Genomic DNA, 15347 nt, shown 5'->3' with positions numbered 1-15347 from the left:
TGCCAAATTGATATATTTTCGATGAGATCCTGGGTATTCTCGATGTTCACTTAATTCAGATGATTCGCTGTGTGCATAAGGAACCATACCTGGAATTGGTATCACCTGAGGTGAATCCATTTTTAAAGTCGGTTGATACAGTCATAATCTCTGTTGATGATTGAATTTCCGTTGACGGTAAATAACGAAGTCTTAATTATGAGGTTCAAAACTCTTTTCCTTTCTTGCATTCTTTGTTTTTGTACTACTGAATAAATTATGGAAACACTTGCATAATGTCAATGGAAAAGTATCATGACAATGCAATTGTAAATGACTGTAATGATAAACCAATTACAGACACAGAGAAATATTGGTTTTAATTCAAACTCAAGCACCAGTTGTTTTCTGGAAAACGTGATAATTATATTTCATGTCGTATACTAGAAAATGTTTTTTTCACCATACCGCAAAAAACAAATGAATATGTACTCCATCAGTTAATCACACTTGATGAGACAAAAGCATAAGGCCTTGATAATATTAGTACAAAGTTTTTAAAAATGTCATCACACCCTATTTCAGTTCCATTATGCCACATTTTAAATTTGAGTATCAGAAAATCAGTATACCCATCGATATTCGAACTGGCTAAAGTTATTACAGTTTTTAAAAATAAAGGTTAGAAAATGATGCAATTATGTAACTTACAGACCTTTTGCAATTTTACCACTTCTATCTAAGATCCTTAAGCGACACGTAAAAACTCATTTAATGATTTTTCTAAACAAATATAATATATTGTATGTCACTCAATCAGGCTTTCGTACAAACTATTCCTGCCAAACTGCTATGACGTCTTTGTGAGATAAATGATTAAAAGCCATTGATGAAATGTAGTAGGGGAAGTATTTTTTGATCTGTGTAAAGCTTTTGATCTTATTAATCATAAACTGCTCCTTCAAAAATTACAAACACATAAATGTTCTTTTAATTCAATTATTTTTTTTACTTCGTTTTTGGCTGATAGGCATCAGGTCGGTTCCATTTCAAATACTTTTTCAGATGTATCTACATGTATCCTAAAGGGTCAGTTTTAGAACCTATATTAAACTAAATATTTTTTAATGATTTGTCTTTATGTAATCCTAATTCTTATCCATGAAAACTGACTTTTTTGCTGATGAGAGAACTATTTCTGTTATTTGAAAAGAATAAAGAATTCTATTTTACAATGCGTATATTCTTCCCCAATTAGATTGCTGTTTCAATCCACCATTTCCTACTTAAGAAAATGCCTGTACCAAGTCAGGAATATGACAGTTGCTATCCATTCGTTTGATGTGTTTTATCTTTTGATTTTGCCATTTGATTAGGGACTTTCCGTTTTGAATTTTCCTCGGAGTTCAGTATGTTTGTGATTTTACTTATTTCAGTATGGGGAAACTGTTTTTAATTGACACATGTGACAGTTTACTAAAATTGCAAAAAGAGCAGCTAGAATTATTTTAAACGAACACGATATACGTAAACCATATATTATACTAATTCAGGACAGAGGAATTATTCCCGTTCCCATCCATTCTACTATCGTTCATTCACTCTCTCGTCATTCCACATACTATCGTCATTCCACTCTCGATCACTCATTCATTCATTATGTCTCATTCAATCACTCAGTGTTTCATTCATTAATTTTCTCTTTCTCTCTCCTTCATTCTCTCGCTCAACCATTCAATGTCTCACTCATTCATTCACTCTTACTCTCATTCACTCACATTCACTCACATCCTTCTGACACACAGACACCTCTCGCGCATACTAACCTCTCCGTATACATACTCCTAGGCCAAATCAAACCCTACAGGACTTATACCACTTAAGCGATGACTGGCTATGGCAGTGTTATGTTCTATTCCGCTGTGACAAAACACAGTATATCCAGGAGAACACCACTGTCTACCAGTATATGGGTACAGTCGGCATCCTCATTTTCCGTAAACTTCATTAGGGGAGAAGCAAGTTTATTTGTTTTTGTGACATGAAACAATAAAGCTCAAACAAAAAGTTGTATGCTTTGGTATTTTTACAATTGACTTCTTTCAGTTTAATCTTTCTGAAGGATCTTTATGATATTTTGCTATCATTTGAATGAAGATTTTTCATCATTCTATGTACTTTTCAAATATAATTGACTAAACATGTTTTAAATAATAAGTAATTGATAAAATCCATATTAAAGGATGGTAACTGCAATTGATATTTTACCTAGATTGCTATTATATGTCGGTAAGTGTTTTGTAGAAACAGTTTTCAACCATGATCCTTGGCTTTTCACAGAAAATGATGCATGACTGTGTTCAATTGTATATTTAATATGTACATGTTTTATTTGTTTTTTTTATTACATTTAGCATGTCTAGATAATTAGCCCTCCAGTGCTTTAAATGTCCGTATACAAATTAACTTTGAAGAATCCTAGACTTTTTGTAATAGAAGTCTCGTGAATAAATATGACTCGAATTATTTTATTCAATCCATCTGTCCGCTGGGTATCATATTATTCAGATCGAAGATTCTACCGGGTGCAGTAACTAAGTATCATTTCAAAGCACATTAAGTCCATACACATACATCAATACTTTGTAGTTTCAAGAATAATATGAGTGAAGCACCGTTCGTCAGTACACCATCCCGGCACTGAACCGTTTTTAAAAAGGGGAGGGGTTCCTTACCCGTGAGAAAGGGGAGTTCCAACCACATGTCCCCATTCAAATGCATTGATCGTCCCAAAATAAGGTGGGGTTCAAACCCCCAGGAACCCGCCCCTGGATTTGCCACTGTCAGGTGGGCTAAATTGTAACGCTTGTCCAAGCGTTGGTAAAATGTGGTTACAACACCTTGAATGGCACAGCCTCTCCGAAAGAAGCAAAGATTCAAGATTGGTAATGCTATACAAATAAGAACACGAAATTAATTCCACAAAAAAAGACAAACAAGACATTCAAATTTGAACAGCTTCACGGAGAATTCCATCCTGCAAAACATAGTACAGAAAAGAATCCTTTTGTTCAAGAACTATAAAAGACTTGTACAATTAAAACTACCTGATAACATTATAAATTGTACATCAGTAGACTTTTTCATTTTTTCAATTTCAAATCATCAACATTAACTGAACTACTACATCAAACCAGAGACATATAACATGTATAATACATATGTATTATATGTACCTGATCAAACCATAATTAATATGATTAATACACATTGCATTTTTCATTTTTCCTCTATTTTCAATGGGATCGGGTTTTTTTTACCACATTTTTTTTTTGGCACTGTCTACGCGGGTTACATGGAAATGTAAAAATTATAAAGTAATTATTGTTACATTGGTGACTAAACGACGGAATGCAGGGTTTTGGTATGGAACCAATTAATTACGAATATAACAATAATAATAGAGTCTACGGTTACATTTCGTTATTGTTACATTAATGCACCCAATGTACGAGAGACTTATTAAACTTAACCTACTATATAGTTGTGTTGCTTATTTTTTTCGCCAATAAGAACGAAATAACGATCACAAAATATCTGGAACTGAAAATGAATACACTGATTCAACCTGTTTCAACATGTCGGCAAATGTTGACATCAATTACTTTCACAAGTGACTAGGATTTTTTAAAAGTTTTATTGATTTTTGTTCAGCTATGCTAAGTTGGATGTTGAAATCGGAGGTGAACATAAAATCAGAAATAGACGACAAAGAAATCATATTACAATCTCACATGCTATTGAACGAAAATATAAGCATCGCAAGAGTAAAAAAATATTTTTCGCCTGAATCATGAAAGACATTGAAAGTTTTTTTTAACTTCAAAAAGGGATAGTACAGAATGGAATTGTACAGTATGCAATACAGATCGTCAGACGTGCATATTGCTGCCTCACTCGTTTAGAGTTTAGAGTAGTAGTTCACCAAAATGCGTCCGTCCAGGGGCGTAGCTACCTTTTGAATGAAAGGAAAGCACAAACCGAAGGGCGAGGGGTCTGGGGGCCGCCTATGGCCCCCAGTGGGTCCAGGAATAATAAGCCCTGGTAGAGGGATCAGGGCGGTGAAGCCCCCCGGACGCTCCGCATATATAGCGTTTTTAAACAGTAACGACCGTATTAAAATTTGTACATTTTAGTTGTGTTTTTTTTTGTCAATTATTTGCTTAACTTCGAAATGTTCGAGTCAAATGAACACTTAACGTGGGTTTTTTTTTTGTGTTTTTTTGTACGCCTTGAGATCTTTTAAAAATCACGGAGGTTTGTTCCATATATATGTTTTTGGATATTTATATTTGTATTGAGTAAAGTAGATATAAAAATAAGGAGGTGTGGTATCATTGCCGATGAGACAACTATCCACCAAAGTGTAAATGGAAGTGGATGTGAGCAATTTTGTAAAGTTCAAATGAAGTGGATGTAAGCAAAGATGTATATAAAAAAACAATAATCATAAACATAAACACAATACTATATTATATGGAGTTTCTGTTAGCCTAAACATATCAAAACAATGATTCAATCTTTTGAATTTTTTACTTGAAGTCATATTAATTCTGGTCAGAAAAAAGGAATCCCAAACGACGTTTCTTCTTAACAACAAATGTGTCAATAACTTTTCGATATCAATTTCCCAATGTGTGTATGCATGAAGGATGGACAGACTAGAAAGTCTTTCTGTATGCATTGTAGAGCGGACATAAGTTATCACTCTTCTCATTACGCTAAAACTCCTCTCTGCTGTTGCTTTTGTCACCGGCATTGTCACTAGAATCAACAGACAAATGTAAATGTTTGGATATAGGTCACTGTTTGTCACTGGCAGAGTTTCCGAAAGAGTGGATGGCTTTGGGTCCGCTGCTATATATCCCACCATACAATCCATCGTTCAAATTCCTCACGAAACTGTGCAACATTTAACTGTTGGTTACTTCCTGATTAATCCCATTTAGCTTTGTTGGTATCAAATACTGGGCAGAAAACCGATCTTCGTTGGAAATCAATCTGCGTGTAAGTTCTTGTATCAGGTGATCAAGAAATGGTAGAAACATTACACGTTTCCAGTACTGACTGGGCGTTTCAGCTGGTACATTTACGCGATGACGCTGTCTAACGGCAGCTTTTCGCATGGTAGGAACCTCCTCAACGGTATCTGCTACTTGTACTGCTTTCTCAAACAACTCATCCCAGGCTTCTATGCTGTTCCGTTTTCTGTTCAAATGTTCAATTACAACTCTACTCTCAGACATAGCTTCAATGAGATCAATAGATTTCCTTTGTAGCATTTCAGAAAGTAGAACTAAGGGTTGCAAAATAGACTGTGCTGCAACGAAAGTAATAAAGTCAAATTTCTTGATTGAACAAGCATAGCTACGAGTTTTTGAGTCACCATGTTGCTCTAGGTTCTCTAGGGAATCAACTATAACTTTAAACGCAGTAAGAAAAATATATAACGATTCTGATCGACTGGCCCAACGGGTTTCACAAAGGGTTTTCAGTTTCTGACGTTTATCCATTTCTTCTCTTACTTCTGCATTCTGTTCCAGGCTTTCTTTAAAAAAAGAGGACTCTTTTTGCTGAGTAATCGAATGCGAAAGCAATAGCCTGCAGTGTTCATAACATTTCTAATTAATGGTTCTTCATTAGTATGGACAATTGACAAATTCAGGTTATGGGCTTTGCAATGAACGTAACTTGCTCCAGGTATTCTTTCTTTTATTCTCGATTGGACGCCTTTATGTATACCAGACTTATAAGCAGCCCCGTCGTAACAATGAGCACGCATATGAACAACATCGATCCCTTTCAATTCTAATTGTTCCAGAAAAAGTTCTGCCAATGCCTCTCCTGTTTTTCGGGATGAAGACGGAGAAACCAGGACTATCATTGCAAATACACGTGAAGCATGTAAATTAGACAGGGGAATACCAACACTAGTTTTACTCGATGAACTTGACTCACTTCAAGATACATTCATACAAAAAGACAAAAACATGTACAAAATTATACATGAAAAAATATTTGACTTTCTAGCTTACTTCTGTGGTCAGGAAATGATCAACTGTTTGATAAAAAATGCAGACTGTGGTTTTATCAAGGAAATATTTGTTTTAGAGAGAGATAATGGGGTGGATCAGTTTATCATTATCATACCGCCAAAGTATCATCAGATGTACATACAGAGACTGGTTGATGACTGGTCGAAGGGACACGTTCAATGTGTATTCAGTAATATCAACATGAAGATATCTAGGTTTAGACAGAATTTTTTGTTTCAATTGAAAACACTGGATATATCATACCAGAGACAGTTGTCACAAACCTATGAAAAGTGTAACGGTATTAAAAACAATGGTGACACTGTCCTCATAAAATGCTGTCTTACTGGAGATATATCTTTCACTCAATGCTGTTGTAAATTTGATGATGAGGTCAATAAGTGTAATAACTATAATGAATTACCATTAAAGAAGGCAGGTGAACATGGTCATGTAGAAATAGTAAAGATGTTGTTAGACAGAGGAGCTGAATGTAATAACGTTGACCCTCGTACTGAGTCACCTGCAATGAAAACGTGTGAAAATGGCCATACAGAAATAGTGAAGATGTTGTTCGACAAAGGGGCAGATTGTAATATATATAGTGATTGTTCACCTGTAATGAAGGCATTTATGAGGGGTCACATAGAAATAGTCGAGTTTTTATTAGACAATCGGGCTGATTGTGATGACAACGGTTTGTCATCTATATTGTTCGTTTGTGAGCATGGTATTACAGAAATGTTACAAATTATGGTAGATAAAGGAGTAGGCTGTAATACATGTGATAGATTCGATGAGTACCCTTTGACATACGCTTGTATAGGTGGCCATACAGAAATAGTCCAAATGTTGTCAGACAAAGGGGCAGACTGTAATAAATGTAATGGAAACGGTTGGTGACCTCTCATATGCGCTTTCCCGATTGAACATACAGAAATAGTCCAAATGTTGTTAGAAAAAGGGACAGACTGTAATAAATGTGACGAAGACGGTTGGTCACCTTTGATAAATGCATGTAAACATGGTCATACAGAAATAGTCCTAGCGTTGTTAGAGAAAGGGGCAGACTGTAATAAATGTGATGTAGTCGGTCACTCACCTTTGATAAATGCATGTAAACATAAGCATGGTCATACAGAAATAGTCAAGTTGTTGATAGACAAAGGAACAGACTGTAATAAATATGATTGGACACAACAGTCACCTTTGTTTTATGCTTGTACGCATGGTCATGCAGAAATAGTTCAGATTTTGTTAGTCGATAATAGATATGATTTGAACGGTCAGTCACATTTAATTAACGCATGTATCAAATTGTTATACAAAAATAGTATAGTTGTTGTTAGACAAAGTGGCAGACTGTAATATATGTGACTGCAGACACGAGTCACTTTTATTAAATACTTGTTAGGATGGTAGTATTGTATTAATCAAGATTAATAAATATGACGTATACGATATGTCACCGTTATTGAATGTTTGTGTATATGGTTAAACAGAAATAGTAAAAATATTGTGTGACGGAGGAGTTGATCTTAATAAATGTATCAATCAGGATAAATTATCTGTATTTAATGTTTGTTACTATGATAAAACAACAAGCCAGTCAGACAAATTCATAAAGAATGTTATACAATCGTGATTAACATGTGTTGGTTAAGGTATATGACCCCTTCTGTAGCCATGACGTAAATTAAAAACTTTTCAAACTGCAATATTATCAAACCAGCAAAGATATTACATATAAATAGAGATGGGCCATGTTGTACATATACCAAGAGGAAACTTCGTGCATTGCACTATTATGTATTATGTCATTGCATTTGATAGAAAAATTGTATTTTGGGACAAATAAACCCAAGATTTTTGTAGAAATTCCACAAACTTTTAATACAAAGTGCTGAGTCAAAACCCATATATAATTGTTCTACCAAATTGATGCAATGGTCATGTATGTCCATTTAATGATCGAAAATGTCAAAAGTTGTTTAAAAGACCAAATATAAAATCATTCCATGCAATAGAAGCCAAATAACAATTAAGGACATTTTCCTTGTACAATGATGGTTGTATCATTTCGGCAAACAGGAAGTGGTTGATGATGCTGTAACTTAACATTATCAAAAGACAACATATAACGTCACTTCCTTTCATATAAAACAGGAAAACTAATTATAAGGTGGGGATTTTCTAACCCAATGTCTTTCAAATAAAGACAGAAGTTTACTTTACCTGATTTCAAAGCTGGTGAAGCAGGTAAAAAACAGAATACACGAAGTTTTGATCTCATAGCACTCTGAGTTACTAAAACCAAGTTCAAGTTCAATTACAACTACATTGTAATAAACAAATCACGTATTCAACTCTGAAATGTCAATCAATACATCTCCGATGGATTCAGTGTGAAAATGTCAAAAGCAGTAAAATCTACAAATGAACATGTATATGCCATCGAAAAAAATAGACCATCTCGAATTGATTTTTATGAATGGTGAAGACCGGTTGACACGAGAAAAATCGGAGTAGATTACGTTTGTACTTTAAAAAACACGAATTTGAAAGTCGTTTATATCTGTCGAAGGGCCAAATATGATACTGTATAACAGTACGTGTTACATGCATGTAATGGTCTTATTAAAACTCATAGTAAGTATCGATTTAGATAAAATTAGTGTGAAAAATGCACTGTAGAACTTTTTGAGAGCAAACGACTTTAACATTGACAATAGCAATAAGATAAAAAAAAAAACTATCAAGTTTTATAAACAAAACAAAATAAGATACAAGGAGACAAGTACGTTAAATTAATTAATTTCCGCGTGCGACATTCGCAAGCAATTTCAACGAGTACAAAAATAAAATGAATATGAATCGTTTCAAATTGGCATTCTTGGAACAACATATCAAACAATATATAAAACTATGTTCCTGTTAATGTACATAGATAAACAAATATGGAAAACGTGAAAATAAACACCCTGAAGTCGGCTATAAAGGGCTGTCCTTGAAATAAATTATCCGCAAAAATTAACTGGTTTGTATATAGTATGCAAAAATATGGTAAGCCCACACAAATTGTTTGAAACCTTTATTAAAAAAAAGGAATTGTAACATCAGTTCCTCCTTAAGGTTAAACTATTGTGGTTCAACTATTTACAGTTTCAAATATAGGAATTAATTATTTCGACATCAGTCTACCGTTGTACTAAGCCCGTAAAAACTAAGGTAACAAACGAAGACTTACGGGATCGTATAAACTCCAGACGAGCCATTAAAAGGAGCGAGATTTATAAAGCCGACAATGTATAAGTCTTCTTTTAGGCATGCATCCTTCCTGATACGAATCCATACTCAATCAAAATTCATTTTTCAAAAAAACAATTTTTAAAATTGTATGCGGATTAAAAATTTAAGTTTTTTCGACAAAAAAACGTTGTTTTTTTTTTTTGGTAAATTCTTATCCTGAAATGTAATATAAACACAATCACATGTTGGCTTAACTAGTACTCTTTATAATCGACGAATAATAACATATGACCTATGTGGAGTTAGAAAAGGTTAGAAAAAGGTTACCAAGGTCAATGATCATTGATGTTGGGGATGCTATGAATATTTCCACTTTCAAACAGCAAAATACTATAAAATAACTGTTAAGCCAGTTAATTCAGATATTTATTAATATTTATTTTCCAATGGACACAATTTATTTCGAATGATATACAAAACACTGTAAGCCTATCAGAAGACGCGTTACATCCAAAATTAAATTATTTTACTACATTTAACAACATTTCTTAAGCCTATTCCAAAATCCCAAATAGTATATATTGACCAGTTCTGTAATCTTATTTGTCAATATAGAACTATTGCTACGAGTAACGTCCCTTAGGAGGAACATAAATTGTCAATGTCACTAAAGATCAAGCGGAAATAATAAATTAACTCGTGACACGTAAAATGATTTTTCAAATCTTTCAATATCATATTATCTTTTGTTTACATCTATATCTACAACAAAGTTGCAAAGCTATGTCGTCACTCGAAAAAGGTTTTCTGGCCCATCACTCAAGTATAAGGTTTAGTTTGACGTCTTCCAAAATGACACCTTGTCGTGTCTATAGTTATATTGAAAAGGTGAATTGTTTAATACGCCCTTATACCCCATAAAATTTATAAATTCATGAAATCAAAAAGGCAAAAATACTAAAGTTGACGGATGACTAATGAAAATTCACTGTTTTAAAATAATGCATCCTGGGTAATATTTTCTCTAAAGTGTAGACCAAAACGTCGGGATTGGTTAAAAACGTCATAAACAATTGAAAATTGAATATGATGTGATGTTAATTTCGTTTTTGGGTAAGGACAGTAAAATTACCCATAGTCTTTCTGAAACGGGCTATTGATGCAGGTATTACTTTTTTAAATGTTAAATTTACAAACTTAAGACAGAAGAGTGCAGAATTTCTCGTTATAGATTTAGTCCCAGTTTTATTCAACTGAAAACAAAAATAACACAAGTTAATCAAGATGTTGTATTTTACAACCATGTTTGTACTAGAACAACCTTTTTCATGTAAACTAATGTATATATTGATCAAAAATAAACACATGTCAATATTTGTTCTTTTTTTTTAAGTATTTATGTTTTCAAAATTCCGTCAGTAAAATATTATTTGAAACATACATGTAGTTTGCATTATACCTTTTTCTCATTTTTTTTCTTTTTTATGTAGTAAAAGCTTGTTAAGGTATTATGCAGCCTTCGGTGTGGGATTTTCTCGGTGTGTTGGAGACCCATTGGTTGCCTTAAAATGTTTAACGCTATTTGGTCGGGTTGTTGTTCTTTTTTTTTAGTAAAACCTATAAGGAGAAGAGAATGATTAACACAAAACATAGATAAAAGAGAATTATTGGCAAAACCTTAAGGAAAAAAAGAGAATAGTAAACAAAAAAAACATAGACAAAAGAAAATTGTTGGCAAAAATTATAAGAACAAGAAAATGACTTTCAAAAAATATAGATAACAGAGAATTATTGGCAAAAATTATAAGGACAAGAGAATTATTGACAAAAATATAGCAAAATGAGAATTCTTAAGTGTGTGACGACATTTTCCACTCAAGACAGTTAAATTTTAATATTTAAAGCGCCGAGCTTTTTTAATATTTAAATGTAACTGTTGAGAGTGAAGAAATATCGTATTACACGAGTTATAGTCGTGGAATCTGTTTCTCTAAGGATTTTAAACTTTCCTTTTCAAAGATTTGCAAAAGTTGTGTTCTTTGTAAATGACGTCATCAGGCATGTCCGCCTTTTTCACGACGTCACAATAGGAATTCAGAAGAAATCAAGAAAAATTTAACGTCATAATCAAACTTCGACTAATCCTTTAATGAGAATAGATGTTTCATAAATGAGGAGAAACGATTTTCTCACACCGCTAAAGAAATGTGAAAATAGCACAAAAATTAGAGAAAAATTTAAGAATATAGAAATGGAGGACAGCCCATCCATCCATCTGAATCAAGCCTTAAGGTGGTGTGGGAGTCTAAAATAAAAATGATAGAATTTGTTCATACTTTGCCAAAACGTTGTATCTATTGATACATGTTGAAAAATATAATAAAAATGATAGGTCACCGCGCATTTTCTCAAGCTACAGGACGGGACAAAATGACACATTTTGTATGGATTATACAGGAAAAAAAACCATTTTGTGATTAGAAACTAAACAAAATGATAGAATTGTTAAATACTTCAGGAAAAGATAGCTTTCAGACACTGCTTTGAGAATATCAAAAGAAAAGATAGGGTCACCGTACGTTTTTTCCGGCTAAAATACAAAATAGGAAAATTCCATACAGAATCCCTCAGAAATCGCCCTTTTTAAGAGTTACCTCCCCTTAAAATGCCAATTTTAAAAAAAAAAATATAAACAACCATAGAAAATTAACCTTTGCAAAAATATCAATATTTAGAAGTTATATTCTTATAAATTGGTACTTTTAAATGAAAATGTACATTAAACATCTGCATTCCTGCATCAAATTTTGCTAACTTGATGGAAAATCTAGACCTTTGATTCTCTGTTTTTTACAATCCAAGATGGAGGAAGACACCCATACCACCTTAAAAGCAATTTTTTCAGATTGTTCTTATGCTTTACTGTTATGACATTGTTCAAAGTAAGAGGAGGGTTAAACTCTCCAATACATGTTAGTCCTTATACTAAATCCTAAATTGGATGTGTACTGAATATTGTTTTATTCAGGAATTGATTGATTGGGGTTTTCCGCTACCTTCAATATATATACTATTGTGCTATTTCGTTGTTTTCAGTTTTATTGGTTGAGGAATCCTGAATAGTTGGAAAGATCCATTGACCTTTGTCTGTAAAATTGACAATATTAGTCAACTAGATTGGAGTCGAGTGCACCTGTCACGTGCGAGATTCGAACCCAAACCTCATTGCTGACCGACTAGTGATATAGTAGTTGGACCAATCGGTCAGAGGGGTCCTCTTTATTCTAGGAATGCTTGATTTATTTTTCAGTTGAAATAAACATTCAACTATTAACTGTACCTACTCTTAGATCGGTACTTTCTGCTTTTGCTTTTAGTTTGTTGTTTATGTAATTCATGTTCTACGATGAATCAAGCCCATTTCTGAATGTTTTTACAGTGAGTTTATGTTTCTCCATGTGTCTAGGTTAGAGCGGATTAAACCTCACCACATTCTGCATGCGAGTCTCATCCAAGATAGTAGACTGTAATTCGGTGTTTGTCGTTGGTTGCTGTCCCTCGTATTTCGTTTATTGTTGGGAAAACTAGACTTCTGTTTTTCTTTTCTTTTCTTGTTGTTGATTATTTTACAGTTGGTCATACCGGGGCATTTTGTATCTTACATAACAATTTATTTTGCTGATTAATGATGGTCGTACGGGTAGAGTCGTCTCTACTTTTTGTCCGAGTAGAATAGAGATGATTACCCATTTTTTTTTATTTTGGAAACGCCAAGATTTGTTTGTTACTAGTCCGTGGGGCATATTTGGTTAATAGTTTTGATTGCCCGAGTTGCAAATGCTCTAGTCCCGGGCGTCGGGTGAGTAGATTTCTTAACCCCTGCTCTGAGTTGTCTCTAAGTTGTCACCAATATTTGTTTCCAAATTGAGCAAATAATATATCAGCCGTGGTTTTTATTTCATTGTAAATAATCTACTAATTTAAAGTAAAATTTCCACATACTCCGTTTTTGTTGGTTTTTTTTTTTTTACCTTTTTTTTTTTGGTCAACAAATGGAAATATAGCTGAGGTCAAAAAGTTTCTTCTCATATAAGGTAATCTATAGATAATGCATGTTTTTGTAAATACGTCATGTTTGTTCTGGCCTTGTAACCATATGTTATGAACAAATTTATTCTCAATTCGTTGGATTTATACTAACAAATATACTAGTTGTGAAAACAAATTATTTATTTTGTTAGTTTTCATTGGCTTAATATAAACCAGATTTCAGTGACTGCGAGGACTCTTAGATCGGTACTTTGTGTTGTCTCTACTTATTGTCCGAGTTGTTTCCATGTTGTCATCAATATCTGTTTCCAAATCGTGCAAACAATATACCAGCCATGCTCAGTATAGACAAGTTATCTGCGATCAGTGTCAGTCTTTTATCAGATATTGAATTCTTAGTGGTGATTTTGCCGCTTATTAACTTGTATTAATATTAATGTCATTCGCAATAATTAATTCAAATTGTATTTTTGGTTTATAAGTTGGTGTATGTTACTGTTTTATCTACTTTTCTCGTTTCAATTTCAGGAAAAAAAATCATTATATGAACATAACCTTTCAGCACATACACCAAACAACTTCGAAGAAAAATGTTAACAAAAATTTTTAAAAATCTGATTCCATGATGTTTAATTATGAACCGGTAATTACGTTTCCCCCATCGCACCAACCAAAAAGTGTTTCTTCAGTTTATTCTGTTTGTTTCCATCAGCTGACAGGTTGGACTCTAATCTTATTTGATTAGGATTGTCAGTGTTCCTATCGAATGTTGGTGGTTCCCTCCAGGCACTTCGGCTTACAAAATTTCAATCCTGGTATCTATGATGAGTTTTTTTTCACACAATAAAACATGGCCGGCGCGAAATAACTCACAAGCAGTGGTGACGTTGCTTGCTTAACTGTGCAGTGGTTATAGTCAACGTAGCGTAGCAAGGAGGACTTTACCACTGTTTTGGAGTTTGAATATTACCAAGAGTGATGTAGTGGCTTGAAACGCCAAAATCCAATCAATCAATAATCTGCTGAAACACCAGTTACAAACGTTCAGTTACATTATGCTTGAGTGGTAAATTATCCTGAAATAAGTAAAGAGTAAAACAGAAAATTGTAAAACGTAATCAATAGGATTATTTGCTTTAAGATTACTACAAGATGTGTTTGTTTTATATTTTAAAAAATCTACAAAAAGAAAAAAAAATCAACATACTCCTGTTTTTTTAAAGGAAAAAAATGGCCGATGTAAAAAAAAATCGTTTTATAGAAGGTAGTCCATAAAGAATGTCAGTCATGTTTGTTCTAGTCTTGAAACCAACGTCAGTTAGTTCGCTTTTCTGTAATTCGAACTGTATACTTCATGACTAGTTTAAGTGCATGTTGTACGAATGTTACATTTGAAACAATGGTCATTATAAAAAAAAAAGAACCAAGTTACCTTGTCAACAACATTTAAAATATAGGTTTTTGTTCAGTACTAATTCAAATAAACATGTATGAACACGTGTTATTGATGAATTATTCATTGAACACATGTCGTATATACTTGATATTTAAAGAAACTTACTGTATACAATATTCCATAAGACACATACAGCTGAATATCCATACGCACCGGTAAGTCAGTTTGGTATAGAAAAGTGGGACTTGAATGAATAAATCAAAGTTGTATTACATAAATGAATATAATCTCATGCTTATTGGTGGGGTTCGTGTTTCTCGGTCTTTAGTTTTCTGTGTTGTGTTTTGTAGACTGTGGTATGTCTTTTACGAGTTTCGTTTTTAGAAATCGACTATAAATAAGTTCTACAGTGTGTATAGAAAATTCTTGTTTCTGCATGAAAGCCAACTTTTTTCAATGAAAGTATAACATTTGAGAATAACCTATGAGTTTGTTCATTTGTGGATATTTTTCTCAATGGCTGTAACACTACGTTCCTGTTTTCCCTTATGTCAAAATTCATACCCTTTCATCAATCA

General features: G+C 33.3%; 2 protein-coding genes across 2 annotated transcripts; both read left to right on the top strand.

Annotated features, from left to right (window-relative positions):
* Nucleotides 1–6029: 6029 nt before the first annotated feature.
* On the top strand, nt 6030–6977 carry LOC139504110 (ankyrin repeat domain-containing protein 50-like). Its single transcript, XM_071294171.1, has one exon. The coding sequence runs from the start codon at nt 6030–6032 to the stop codon at nt 6975–6977; it is 948 nt and encodes a 315-aa protein (XP_071150272.1).
* A 45-nt stretch (nt 6978–7022) lies between these two features.
* On the top strand, nt 7023–7442 carry LOC139504109 (ankyrin repeat family A protein 2-like). The gene has a single exon (XM_071294170.1). It carries the CDS (start codon nt 7023–7025, stop codon nt 7440–7442), a length of 420 nt encoding a protein of 139 aa, XP_071150271.1.
* The last annotated feature ends 7905 nt before the right edge of the window (nt 7443–15347 follow it).

This window comes from Mytilus edulis, chromosome 14, assembly GCF_963676685.1.
Source record: "Mytilus edulis chromosome 14, xbMytEdul2.2, whole genome shotgun sequence".
NCBI lineage: Eukaryota > Metazoa > Mollusca > Bivalvia > Mytilida > Mytilidae > Mytilus > Mytilus edulis.
This window is presented reverse-complemented; position numbering and strand designations above follow the sequence as displayed.